This window comes from Egretta garzetta, unplaced genomic scaffold (assembly GCF_000687185.1).
Source record: "Egretta garzetta isolate BGI_Z169 unplaced genomic scaffold, ASM68718v1 scaffold575, whole genome shotgun sequence".
Classification (NCBI taxonomy): Eukaryota; Metazoa; Chordata; class Aves; order Pelecaniformes; family Ardeidae; genus Egretta; species Egretta garzetta.
Window position 1 is genome coordinate 684,240 of NW_009259790.1, and position 14,394 is coordinate 698,633.

Sequence of the window (14,394 nt, forward strand, 5' to 3'; positions counted from 1 at the left end):
CCTACTAGAAGAAAAAAGTTTACTAATTTTTAGTACCATATAATTCAGTGTATTATGAAGCAGAAAGCTGGTGAATCTCACTCCTGAATAACAGATTGCAGAGACAAAAACACTCCAATACACCATGCTATTATAGTCCTTCTTAAAACTTTTCACTTATTCTACAGGGGAAAAAAAAAGAAAACATTAAGTTTCACAATACAAGCGGAACAGGACACCTGCAGCAGCTCTAGAAATCTATGCTGTGTAAGTTAAGAAGCTGACAGGATAATAAAATCTGTTTATTATTGAAATAAAGGCTTTGAGATTGAATTGCCTTAAAATAGTCTTCTCCAACTGGTCTTACAAAGGATTTGCATGCTTTTTTGCTATGTCAAAGTAAATTTCAGAAAGCCTGCTTTCTGAAGACAACCGAAAAACATAAGGATTGGCAATCAAACCCAAGTAGAACAAGTTAGGGCTGAAGCGTGCACGCAGGCCAAGATTGATGCCCAACAAAAACAGCATGCTAAAACATAGCTGAAAACAGATACAAACTTCCAGATAAGCTTAATAAGCTCTGATTTTAAAGAGTCACGTACCGTTTTGACTTTGTTGAGGTTTGACATTTGTATGTATCCCCTGTCATGACAACGAAGGTATAGGAAGTACACTGGGAAGCAGACCCACAGGTAAATACAAGGAATCCAGACCAGGACTGTGTTCTGAAAGCATTGGGTAAAGTCTGGATTTTCTGTGTTCCATGTCAGATTCCAATCCTGGGGAGAGAAAATGGATCAAGTTAAAGAAAAAGCAAACAAAGAACTTCAGTATTTAAAAAAAATAAATAGCCACTATCTACCTTATTCTGTAGCACTTCCTGTGTATTTATTTATATTTGTATTAAACTGGCCCCATTCTGTGATGTATCTAATTTTATTGCACTTTTTGTAGCTCAGAAGTTTTAAACCTTCACAAGATGACATTAGTGTCACTTTTGTTGGTTATACGCAGCTACCATAACACCTAACTCACTCAGATGTCATACTGGGATGTTTAACAGCCTTCACCAGGATCTTTACCAATATTAAGCAAGGATTTTCATATTATCATTGTAGAAATATAACACGACAATGCTACCTATCCTCCCATTACAACTACTGTGCATGTATGTACAGATACATCGCATTCCCAAATTTCCATGTAGAAACATTATCTGCCACACAGTAAAAGTGAACAGCACAAGACAACATCACTTCACTACCTGTAAAGTAGTTTCATAGCTCCCAAGCTGTCTGCAGCAAACCCAGTTAAGACTTTCTGGTAATTCAAAACAACAGGGCATAGAATGAAATAAAAGAGGCTCGCCTTTGACGTCTGTTTCCTACTCAACAACAGGAACACATAATTCAAACTAATTCAATGTTTTCCTATTTCTCTGAACACAAGACTCAAAAACAAGATAAATCACCATACAAATGAAACCAAAACTGACACGGTAATAAAAGTGTGATCACCATTTCCAGTACTGGTACAAGGACTATTTACAGTGACAGGCTATTTAGTAAAATGAGCTTTCATACCATATTTATGATTGGCTTGAGTTCAGGAAATCTCTTGCAGGAAATTTTACCTTAAAATTACTGACTTTGCTGAAAAATTATCACAAGGGATGCTTCCTTTCAAGTGCTGTAGATTTTTGACTCTCCAACCGAACGATGCAGTACAGAGATACCGCTGCTGCAGATAGACTGCAATATTCAACAGCCAAAGCATAGCTCACAGGCTTCTGTTTAAAAGCCACACAGCCAAGAACAGCAGTCCCATGCCCAAAGGCTCTATAACTATAGCGTCATTTTGAGTTGCAAAGCAGTATTTCAGACAGTTGCATAGCTTACAACTGCATGGACGACCAGTACCACTACTGGGACGTAACGGCAGTCAGTAATCCTTCTCGTCTATAAAAGCCTGAGCTGGTCACAGAAGTAAGTGCCATTATCCCCATCTTATAGATGAGGAAACAGAACCAAAAGGAGCTGTAGTGCCTGCCCCCTCTATTCCAACATTAAAGCTGGAAACAGATCCCACTGCTCAGAATCGCCACACTTTGATCCTTACTTGTCCCCACCTTCCATTTAAATGCTTTCAAACACAATTACAAAGACAGGAAAATAGACCTAAAGAGAAACGGAAGATAAAACTTGCAAAAATTGCAACTTGAGGCTAACCAGACATTATTATATCATAGAGCAGGTTTCCCCTTAAATTTGACCACTCCCTTTAAAGATCTTTTGCTGGGTTTTGAGTGGTTTTTTTAAAAAAAAACTTCTTTTCAAAATGTATTAACAAAAATATTTTCCTTCCTCACTGTCCTCTCAATTTCTGTCAGAATCTAGAACTTCTTTCTCAGTTAGATACAACAGACAGCATGCACAGGACACACAGCTGTTATTTTTCTCTTCTACTTCCACAGCATTCTATCTCCAAACTTAACACAGACAATTCAAGGAAGCAGCACTGGAGGAGCATAAAAATGGCCGATTATGTTCTAACGTATCTGCATAGGGGTCACGTAAGTTGTTCGTGACAAGGCAGCGGCTGTGAGACGCTGTGGGCAAGCCACATGCTTAAGTTCTCTGACTGCATAGCAGCAGAAATTTCAGCTGAGTCATCCTTAGATTTAGCCACTGCACAAATGCTTTTGGCTTTCTAAGTCCCAGATGCTCTGCTCCAGCACAACAGCCAAGAAAAAAAGTCTCATGACTCTGCAGAACAGTTTACAAATCACAAATTAAGATAGTTTTTATACAAGTAAATTGACAGGATGTAATCAGCTTTACAACAAACCAACAAGAGCACTGACATCACTTTATTGAGTAAGTTTTTGGAGATCTACACACTGCTGAAGAAAGCTACAATTTCCTTTTTCAGTGTTTTTAAATGCTTGCTGTAAAATGAATCAGGCAATCACCAGAAAGGACAGAGCAGGCAATGCCCATGTCACTGCCACGTGGCTAAATAGAAGAAGTAAGTGCTGTATGCATGACTGCTATGCATATTGGCTGGAGAACATTCTAAAAATATGCTCAATCTTTCATTTGACTTTCATATTTGCAAGTTATCTGGAGTTGTTTCTGCATGAAAGGCAAGAGTACAATGCAATGGTACTTCAGGGTTAGGAACAGAAACTCAGGACATATGGGCAGTTTGGGGTAAGATTACTGTTAGAATTTAACAGCTATAGCAGCATTAGTGTATCTTCTTTCACATTTTTCCAGGATTTGATCCAGAAACAGTTGATATCAAATAGGAGTTTGCTTAGCTTAAATACTCTCTGTAGAAGTGAAATGGCTACTCGTAGGTGAAGCGCAGAAGCCCCTTCCATTTTACATTCATTTCAGGTGACAAAAGGTGAGGAAAACATGCATGAAGAGGGAGACATGGTGGTACTTTTTTCTGCTGATTCCCTAGGTGCAACTCTCTCAGGCTATGTACACAAGGCAGTAGCACAGACTGGAATAGAGCTGTAGACCCAGTACTTGCTGCTGAGCATCCTCACAAGATGCCCTTCACTCAGGTGCACACAAGACAAGTTGCGGGCTCCTCTGCAGACTGACCAGACTGTCTGTCAGCCACTGGAGCATGTTCTCCAGTTAACGCCTGTCCAAAAGGCACTCAGGCCACTCCTGAGTGAACCAACAAGCAGGACAGGGGACTGTCCAGGAGGTCACATCAGAAGCAGGCTCTGGGTCTGAACAGAGATGCTCATGCCTTCAGTGGGTGAAGTCAAGAGGAACTCAATCCAAAAAGAAAGGCATACCCTAAATTCTGCACACAGGATACTATAGCTTTATGAGGTCCAATTGTGGCTGGAAAACATGTCACTCTCATCATGAAACCAGCATGTATTCATATTCAAATCAGTGTTCAGTTACACAAGTCTAGACTAGTTCTGCCAGTTTAAAGCACACGCTTCTCCTTTGCTTTAAACCCAGTTTCAGAGTTTTATTTTTCCCCCAGCATGAACAAAAATTCTTTACGAATCAATGCAGAAACATTCACTGAAGCAGACCTTTGTATTTAACAGACATTAATTAGCAATTAATGACATTTTTTCTCACTCAAGTTTTAGAAACACTACATATGTAAGTTCTACTAAGGCACTACGTTGCCCCATTTTCACACCTCAAAGACAAGTAACAATTTTCGCTCTGATCAGGTAACCCTTCTACTTTGCAAGAGCACACCAAATGACAAGAGATCTCAGTATCCACTGAACGCCTACACAAACTAGCAGCCTCCTGCCATGAAGGAGGAGTTAAAAAGGGGTTAGGTCTATGGCTATTAGATTGTATAATCTGGAAGCAGGCTTTAAACCATGACTGCAGGAACCCACAGGAGAACAATCAGTGTGATTCTTGTTCCTTTCTTGGTAGCTGTTGGGAGAGAAGAGATCTGCTGTTGGCTCCATTTCAGTCTAGTCCAGAAGAACCACATCTTAGATGTTAGATTGTTTCAGGCTGGGTTTTTTTCCCTTTTAAAATCCCTGGGCAATTTTAAAGTTTCCCAGCAGAGCAGACTGGTATTTTTAAATTTATCCAACCTATTTCTCCGTTTTCATTTCCATCACCAGCACTGCAGCTGAAAAAAAATATCAGTCCACAGTTTTCATGCCCAATAGCACGTTTTCTCTTATGGCACAAAAAGGCTTCCTATCACATGTGAAGTGAAACCCTTTATCTCCAAGAGCAGCACAAAAAATGCTTGGCATTCCCCAGAATCATGTGGATCTATTCACAGGTAAACCACTTATTTAACAGTGCATAAACCCTAGGAAAATAAAGAACTATATTAATTCCTGTCTAAAATTTCAGGACAAGGTGAGATACAAACATTGGCAGTAGCACTGCAAGACAAAGTTGCAACACAAAAGATCAATTATTCTGCCCCTGCTGAGCGAAGGAAGACTACAGGGAAACTGTATGCCTCCACCATGCCTAATCTGAGGAATAACATTATTTGACACAGGACAGGCCCCTATGGCTGGCTGCCTCTCTCCTGGCAGCCAGGAAAGGCTGTTAAGTGAGCAGCCAGCAGCCACCTGTTCTCACATCAATAATCCTACTTGACCCACAGCACATTTTAGAATTCTCACTGGCAGAAATGGAGAGACCAAAATTGCTCAGTTTCATGCCTGCTGTGCATAAGTGTGCTAGAGATGCAGGCTGCAAACCACACTGTTAAATCCACCTGTGTGAACCAGCTGTGACTCAAAAATGACTTCAACATGGCCACACACCTACATAAAAAATGCAATTAAATTACAAAATCACAGAGAATCACTTAATATCACAGTCAACAATCCTTCAAATAGAGTTTCACACTGGCATCGGTTTGTACCCACTACTTCGATATCACCCACAGAAGAGCCACCTCCTTTGCAACACTAAGATGTGGTTTACCAATCTTGTTTTCCTAACAGTAAAAACCTGCAATGCTTACACATGTAGTAGAATGCAAGTAATTAGCACTCTCAAGCACTAATACTGTAATTGCAGCTGACAACTTTCACTGTAACAGTATCATCACTTTTTCATTGAAATAGGAAGTCTCACAAACTGGCAGCTCTGGATATCATATTAAGAAATTCCCCAGGATAGCACCTATAAACCCATGAGCTGACTCAACCATTCTCCCTCAGATGCCACAAGGCCATCAGCTTTTAGCCTACTGTACTGGGTTTGCGTGGCAAGGTTTTGGTAGCAGGGGGGCTACAGGGGTGGCTTCTGTGAAAAGCTGCCAGAAGCTTCCCCTATGTCCGACAGAGCCAATGCCAGTCAGCTCCAAGGCGGACCCACCACTGGCCAAGGCCAAGTCCATCAGCAATGGTGGTAGCACCTCTGGGATAACATATTTAAGGGGGGTGGGGTAACTTTGCGCAACTGTAGCTGGAGAGAGGAGTGAGAATACATGAGGAGCAGCTCTACAGACACCCAGGTCAGTGAAGGAGGGCGAAGAGGTGCTCCAGGCACCAGAGCAGACATTCCCCTGCAGTCTGTCATGAAGACCATGGTGAGGCAGGCTGTCTCCCTTCAGCCCCTGGAGGCCCACGCCGGGGCTGTAGCTCATAGAAAGGACTCACTCTGAAGAAGTTTGTGGAGGACTGTCTCCTGTAGGAGGGACCCCATGGTGGAGCAGGGTAAGAGTGTGAGGAGTCCTCCCCCTGAGGAAGAAGGAGCAGCAGAGACAACGTGTGATGAACTGACCCCAACCCCCATTCCCCGTCCCCCTGTACCACTGGGGGAGAGGAGGTAGAGAAAAATCAGGAATGAAGTTAAGGGGGGGAAGAAGGGGGCTTTTTAAGATTTGGTTGTATTTATCATTACCCTACTCTGATTTGATTGGAATAAATTAAGCTAATTTCCCCAAATCAGGTCTGTTTTGCCCATGACTAATTGTTGAGTGATCTTTCCCTGTCCTCATCTCGACTCCTGTGCTTTTCGTTGTATGTTCTCTCCCCTGTCCAGTTCAGGAGAGGGTGATAAGAGTGGCTTTCGTGGGCACCAGCCAGGGTCAACCCACCACACCTACATTATCTAGGACAGCAAATTTCCTGCCTGCCTCTCCCTACATAGGGGATTTGCCTGATCGAGGTGAGCCTACAGCTTCAGGAGAGCTACTACCATCAGTGCAGGGGGTGGGTGGTACAGAAAAGGACCTCTCCCTTTCAGGCTGCTTTAAAGGAACTCTGACCTTGGTTTAGAAGTCCCCCATACCACCATTCTCCATCAAAACCAACAGTAAAACCACTGACACCCTTGACCACACTGAGAATTAAGGAAAACAAAGAACTACAAAGTGATCCAGATTTTGCAACAGGTTAGGAAGAGGCTGTTTTCAAGTGATGAACTTAAAAGAGCTCACCAAAGTTCTTCTGCTTGCCAAGTAAGTTTTATTCAATTTAGCTTTAGAAAATTCGAAAACAGACTGAAATAATGTTCTCAAACACTGTAAATATATCATTTTTATTCTGTCATTTACATTTTGGAGTCAGATCATTAAACATGTGCTGAAGTTCACCATTTCTCTAAGAGCCTATTTAGAATAGAGCCTACAACAAGCTGAATCATACACAAGCTTCACTAGTATAACATCTGCCCTGTTGCACTTACCATTCAGGCTAAATCACAAGTGGTGACAGGTTGATAAACAAGCAACAGATACTTGTAACAAGAAAAATACTCCAGAACTCCTACAAAAAAAGCAGCAGGAACACCCACACCTGAAGCTCTCCTGTCTGCTCTGCAATATTCACATGAACAAGCAGCAGACAATAACATCCCTAATAGTGGCAAAGAAGGCACTAAATGAGGTACATGACACTACAAGCAACCACCACAAACTTCCCATTTATATGTTTATAAGTCCTTTAAAAATACCATGCATATAATATTTAAATTATTTTGGAAAAAGTACTACTTGCATTAAAGGATTCAATAGCTCTAGAATTAATTTCAGATGAAGTAGCCTAATATGCATGGGCAAGCATACCTTTCCACCTTAGCTGACATTTTTTTACTCTAGCTCTTTTCTAAACAAACAGGAAGTTACCCAAAACACACGGATCTCTCCTGTGACACAAAATAGTTGTTCCTGCAATTAAATTTAGTGCAGAACATGCAAGTAAAATGGTACCTTTGCTGTGATGCACACAAAGTGAGCTCACGCTGCACTTAAATAAAGCTTTCAATACACTGCCAATTCCTTTGAAGACCTATACTAACTGCATTAAGTTAATGGTTTACTGGGTTATTGTATCACCTAAGGGTGTACTCTTCAAATACAAAGTAGAAGAAAAATTTAAAACACTCTTACAGATTTTACAATATCTTTCCAACAGCTACTCCCTATGCTCAATGAAAGACAGCCAAGAGTGGTGTTTTTTTTTATTTTTAGAACACACACAAGCAGGATTCCACTAAAAATTAAAAGCCACAAAACCGAATACTTGATCTCATTCCCTGACCTCCACAGACTCTAAAAACTACTTCTGCAAGGAGAAATGACGAAAATATGTTCCTGCACAGAACTATACCACTTACCACAGGCAGTGGAACAAATGAACATAGCGTGTGCCAGACTGCTGATTTGAGAAGAGACTTCAGGACTTCCCTTCATGGTCACATCTGAGGATAGGTGCTCATACATCCCCACAAAGTTCTCAGACATTTCTTTAGGCCAACAGCAGCCTAATTAGAACAGTAAGTTTCAGCCTTTTTGTTCTTCTACTGCCACAAAGGTGAAATAAGAAGCATTAATGGTAGTTATCACACTAGGATGTAAGAAGTAGATTGGAGATCTCCGACTCTCATGGAGATCACATTCACCCACAAAACAAAAAAAAAAAACTATAGCTTGGGGGTTTGGGGTTTTGTTTGTTTCTTTTTAATTACTACAGGAAAACTAAACTGACCATGCAATTTTCTCCTCTTACTTGATACTAGTCATGGGCAGGGGCTGGGTATGGTGTTCACCAAACAGTGAGAACACAAACCATTTCTCCTCATAAAACTGTGAATGGAACAAAACTACTGTATTAAATCTGAAATTCATCGGTTAAAATGCTAGTAGTAGTCAGGGAAGCAAGGAACAAATAATAGTTTAGCAGAAGTTCGAAAAATACAGGTCTCCAATTAAGATTTTGATGTGTAAGTCTTGTGTCCGAATTAAAAGCCTTAAATCATTCACAAGCAAGCCTTCTAGCCCAGCCTCCCAAAATACCACGTTCAGATCAAGACCTCAGATGGGGGAAGAAACCATGCCCCTTCTTCCTTTGTTTCAAAGTAATTCTGAAATCTAAGCTTTATTCTTATAATCTCTTAACATTTTCACAAGACAAGATTGTTAGAGCAAGAGGGGGAATGCAAAAAAAAAAAAAAAAGTAATAATCACATAATAAATAGGGCTCCTAAAATTTTTTTAATCATTTATATAAAGATTTAGAGGGAAAAATATCAGTAAGTGCTTCTAAGTGACGGGGAAATACCCTTAATAAGGTTTTCTAATGTTTTCTATTAGAAATTGGTTTAGCAAGACTAAGTTCTCAACAATAATGACTTGCATAATGCAGATTTGACTTGTTAACACAGCCAAGAAAAAGCCTCTACCTTCCAATACTTGGTCCTGAACTTAAACCATGTGTCTGCACCTCCTTGTCCAAAACCCAAACATCAGTATTTCTTAACTTTTACACAGAGTTGAAATCCTTTCTTATAGACAGCACTGCATCAGCTGAAACTCTGCATAGAATGACAAGAAAAAAGCATGTTTTGTCTTTGTTTCCCTCTAGCCTAAAATAAGAAGCTGGTGCTAACAAGTTGCCAGAGAAAGGAGCACCTGCAGCTGTGGAATTCACAAGAGCTAATCCTTGTAATCCAAGAAGATAAAATCCACTGAACTATGGCTAATTTTTTGTGCCACGGAAACATGACAGATCACATCAGCACTTGCAAAATTAAAATGCTTAGCCTCTTTCTACAGACGTAATATTTTCGTATCCTGCCATGTCTGCAAGTACTGTGAGGCAAATTTGGCCACATGACAACAAACTATTTACTATTCACAGTTTCACAATCGAAAGAATGGTTTCTACCCTTCTGTAAAGTTTTCCACTGAAATCACTGCTACTTAAAAGGATACAAGAAGATGATTCCTGCTCTCATCTCCTTTTTGCACCTAAACCAGGTCTTTTGCTTAATAATGCAACAGCCTGGATATCGAGTTCAAACCACTGTGAGAAGTTTGAACACACCTGGGTAATAAATCTTACAAAGGGACTAAGATAACAGCTTAAATTGGGATAAACTGTATCCAAAGCTACCACAGATGCAAACAGTGAGAAAACAGTAATGCATGGAATTCCGACTCTATTAAAAGTAAGCAAAAGGTCAGTACCCGGCGGTAGGCTTTTTAGAGATGTGACCCAGAATGACTTCAGCGCAACCCGGGTTAACCTTCACTTAGTCTCAGTATAGCACAGTGTTTCAACGTAAACTACATTGGAACTGCATGGAACAGCACAAGTTATTCAGGCATTTTGCTGGGGTTTTTTCCTCATTTAACTTTTCTGAGCAACCTTGATTTGACAGCTCTAGAATGACAGGTCATTTGCTAAGAAGATACCCATCAACAACAGAATGGCAGGCTTCATTTTCCTGTATTTCCCCTAAACTGATTTATTCTGGACCAAGAGAGATACGTTTAATTTCTAATATAAATTTAACTTCTATGCAAATTTAGACCCTTGTTTGTAAGACCAACAAAAATGTTTTGCAGGTTTAAATGAAAGAGAAAGCCTCTGGCTTTCATCGCTAAAAAAATCCAACGACAAACAAGCCATGGGAATCAGGCAAGCATCTGTTAATCGTAATAAAGGCACCATTTTGTGGAAATTTTTTCTGTTTAACACTCTGCTGCTGCTCCTCCTCTTTTCCAAATGCTGTCCACATATGACCTTCCTATGTCAGCAAATCTAAGTAGTTTTCTATCTGCATGCTCTTTTAAACTCTGGTCACAAATGCATTCATACACTTGATACCTTTACAACTAAAGAGCCTAAACTCATAACTTTTATCAAGCTCACGCAGCACCACTCTCACAGCACCTCAAACTCCCTCCCTAGCTCTGCCACAAACACACTGAAAAATGCACTGAAGACATGCTTTACAGTGCAAAAGCTGCAGGGTTCCAAGATACATGCTGATCTAATGCATGAAAGCATAAACCACAGAACTTCAGAACATGAAATTACTCCTTACATAAAAAGGCTGGTTTTCCTTCAGAAATCTATTTCAGGAAAACTATCAGTGTCCCAGTGTACTCATAAACAATATAAGCATAGCAGCTGTTTATGTCACACATCACCACTTCACAAATGTCAGCTAATCATTATAATGAATTAAAAAAAATTTTTTTTTTCTTAACAGAATCCTATCAAGGCACATTATAGTCTCAGAAGATTCTAACACATCTGCAACCAGCTGAGAGGGGCTGGTGGATCTCCCCTAACTCCAACAATGTCAGCCCAAATACAAAACATAATGTCTTTTGACAAACACTCAAGAAAATACACTTATTAAGGTAGACAAAACGTGCCTGAAAGCCTCCAACAGAACTCTACACAAAAGCAAGGGAAGCAGAGCCCAATGCCACAAAGCTGGTTCCTGGATTTTGTGTGCAAGGCTCTGTCTCACCTTTTCTCATCCATTCTGTTTACCTCCTGTAGTTTGGTTCCATATGAAGAAGTGCACTAAACGTAGAACAGTGTTTGGATGCAATTTCTTTACTGACAGAGAAGAGGTTCCACAAAAGCTTTCTGCACCAACAGGAAAGAAATAGGCCTCGGTTTACACAAGTGGACACAGCTTGAATCATTACAGGACTCTAGTTTTCCAAACAGAACAGAGGAGATTCAAATTTGCTTTTCTCCTAGAAGTGAATGGAATTACTTGTTTTCAATCTTTCCTCAACAACCAAAAGCCCAACTAGAAAAACGTGGAAAAAATTTCCACTGAGTTCCCACTGAGATAAAGCAGAATTAGAGTTAACATCTAAATTAATTTTTAAAAACACAATGTCTTTGCCTGTGAAAGACATGATAGGAGCTTATATATATATAAGCCATTTCTCACACATTCCCTTACATATAAGCAAAAACCTCAGAAGTTTCAGATTCTATCTGACTTAGAAGCATCTTGTAATGAATGAATAGCTACTACTTCCTGTAAAAGATGGCAGAGCACTTGGGGAGGGACTGTAAGGAGCTGCTTAGTATGAACTTCTTTCATGTCTCCTACTTCTTTTTCATAAAAATGCTCTTGCAGGTTAGCCTTGAAAACTCAAGCGTCACAGAAACCCGTGATCTCTTCCTTCAGCAATTCCAAACATGAAGAGACTTCTCTAGATGTGATACTGCATCGTTTACAAGCTGTGAAAAACTGAAACTACCCCAAAATTTTATTCAAAAGGAGAACCAGCAGACTGTTTCAAAATGTATCTGCAGTGAGACCACCAATTGCGTGAGTCTGCCTATATCCAGACAGCTAGGTCAGCAGCCTAAAGTGTACAGCAAGTTCTACATCTGCCTTGACATTTATGCTGCTTACCCAAAACGACAGAGTTCCTCACCCCACTTCTTTTTGCACGCTGGTATTGAAGCAAGGTAGACTACACTCATACATTAGTGATACTCTAGACAAAGCTATCTCAGCGTGTCAGGTCACAAAAAAGTTTTCCAGTTTAAACAGATCCTTAAAGTCACTGAACTGAAATGCAAGTAGAGCAAAATGTTACCCCTAGCCCACCAGGGTTTTTTAAAGCTTTTATTGTCATCAATAGCTATTAGTAACTTTATCTTACACAGCTGTACCTTTCTTTATATTATGGATGAGATACTCATTCTGAGGCACTCGGTGATGGAACGCAAGGATGAAACAGTACCCTTCCAAAAAGGGAGTCTGGTTCAGAGGAAGCAAGAAACATTTAAGTTCTGTAAGCAAATCTGATTGCAGTGAAGTTAATATGCTGGGCACTAGCAAACTTGCTTGGGCTATTGACCTTTCAGAGTATTAAATAAAACCAATCTGTTTAATTCTCAGAAAAGAACTTTCAACAATAACATTCCTTGGGTGTGCAAACAAGAAAAATCCTGGCGAGCAAAGCTTAAGAAGATTAGCATACAGTCTTTAAGGGTTCATTAGGTCCTTTCACCCTGCGAAGTCTCCCCCACAATTTCAAGCCCAACCTCAGCACCACCCTTGACAGAAAACACTTCTCTGCCTTGAAGCCAAGTTTGCCAGTGCTAGGAAATCCCACTGCTCCACTAACAAGGCATCAGCTCCAACCAGAACAGCTGATGCGGCCATATAGTTCACCACAAGAACGCAATAATATGTGCCACCAGGTGTCTAGCTATCACCCCGCTCCGAGAAGCGGAAGAGTGCAGTCCACAAGACAGGAAGGACAATAGCACACACACAGGTGATATCTAGAAGCCCAGTGAAACACTGCATACCCAAAGGCATTTTCTGAAAATCCATTACAACTTCAGCTTCAAGAGTAGCAACAATGGAAATACCAGAAAATTAAGCAGCCAGAGTATCCATAAGCATTACTACCCTCTCCGCTACTGGGAACTACGCAACAGCAAAGTGGATACAGAGCGTTGTTTATGAGGACAAGTTCGGCAAGGAAGAAGATTTTTCCAAACTCATCTTACACCAATTGGAATGCACAACTGCTCCTTTGCAGGATTAGAAGAACTCAGAAATCAAACAACCACACCCACAGGATCTTTAGCTGGAAAAAATTAAAGGCAGACTCCACGTGATTTGGAAAAGGATGACAAATCACAAAACCATCTATATTCTTGGGAACAAATGCAACGAGTGAAAAAAAAAAGATTTATGGAGTAGTTACGATTACTGTATCAGGGATGGCTGTAGTATACACAAGAACTGTAAGTGTTTTCATAATAAAAGAATCTGCCATCAGATATCCTACATAAACTAGTTGTTTCCAACATCCAAAGCGTAGTTCTTGCTTCTATCTGATGTTTCAATTCCACAGTTCAAAGAACCGGCAGCTCTTTTTCAGAAAACTAGTACTCTCTCAAGTCAGTTTTTCCATAAACTGAATTCTGAAACATGTGTTCTCTAAAGCTCTTCAAATAAAATGTCTCATTCTAGGAGAGGGAAAAAACACATTTGATGACACTCATAATTTAGCCAGTTCTGAGAAACCTGGAAGTTAGCTGAAAAGAGATATGAATACAAGCAATGTAAAAGCAGGTTAACAGAATCACTTTCGATCAGTTGCAAAGGCTAAATATCTTAAGATCTTAACGAATTTACAAATATCTGCTGAGCAATATCTTAACGGTTCTTGAGACGAATACTACAATGGCATTTGTTGAGACATGCGATTCTGTGGGGGTTTTTACTAGCAAGGCAGCACATTAGGTCAATGGTAGTTGGCAAACACCCGATGAATACGTGTGAATGTCTTTGAACGGTCTAAGAAAATCCACTTTTTACTCTTAGCCCTATGTTGCCTTCAGTAGCTCTCACCCCACTTTTACTTTTCTTTTTTAACTTCCAGCTCTTTCTCCTCCTTTCCTCCACACAACCTCCATACCACCTTTCCTCCTTAGAAGTATTTTCACTACCCTCCTGCCCTCCCAAGGGCCTCGCTGCTGCCAGCGCCGGCGTGCTCCTGCAGAGGAAGCCCGTGTCTCAGCCGAGCAGGACCCACACTGCCATGTTTCCACATCACTCACCTCTGGAAAGCTGGCTTCCAGTTCACCCCCAGCGGGCTGCCCTCACCACTCTTCCTTACGGAGGAGCGAATATATCGCTA

General features: G+C 40.5%; 1 protein-coding gene across 1 annotated transcript in view; it reads right to left on the reverse strand.

Moving 5' to 3' along the window:
- The window catches only part of LOC104126971 (multidrug resistance-associated protein 1), a 60,096-nt gene extending 56,473 nt beyond the window's left edge, over positions 1-3,623 (reverse strand). The window contains exons 1-2 of the mRNA XM_035895080.1: positions 3,597-3,623; positions 582-758 (exon numbers count right to left, since the gene is read on the reverse strand). Of these exons, the coding sequence (XP_035750973.1) occupies positions 582-758; positions 3,597-3,623 (204 nt within the window). The remainder of the gene's footprint in view (positions 1-581; positions 759-3,596) is intronic.
- Between the last annotated feature and the right edge of the window lie 10,771 nt (positions 3,624-14,394).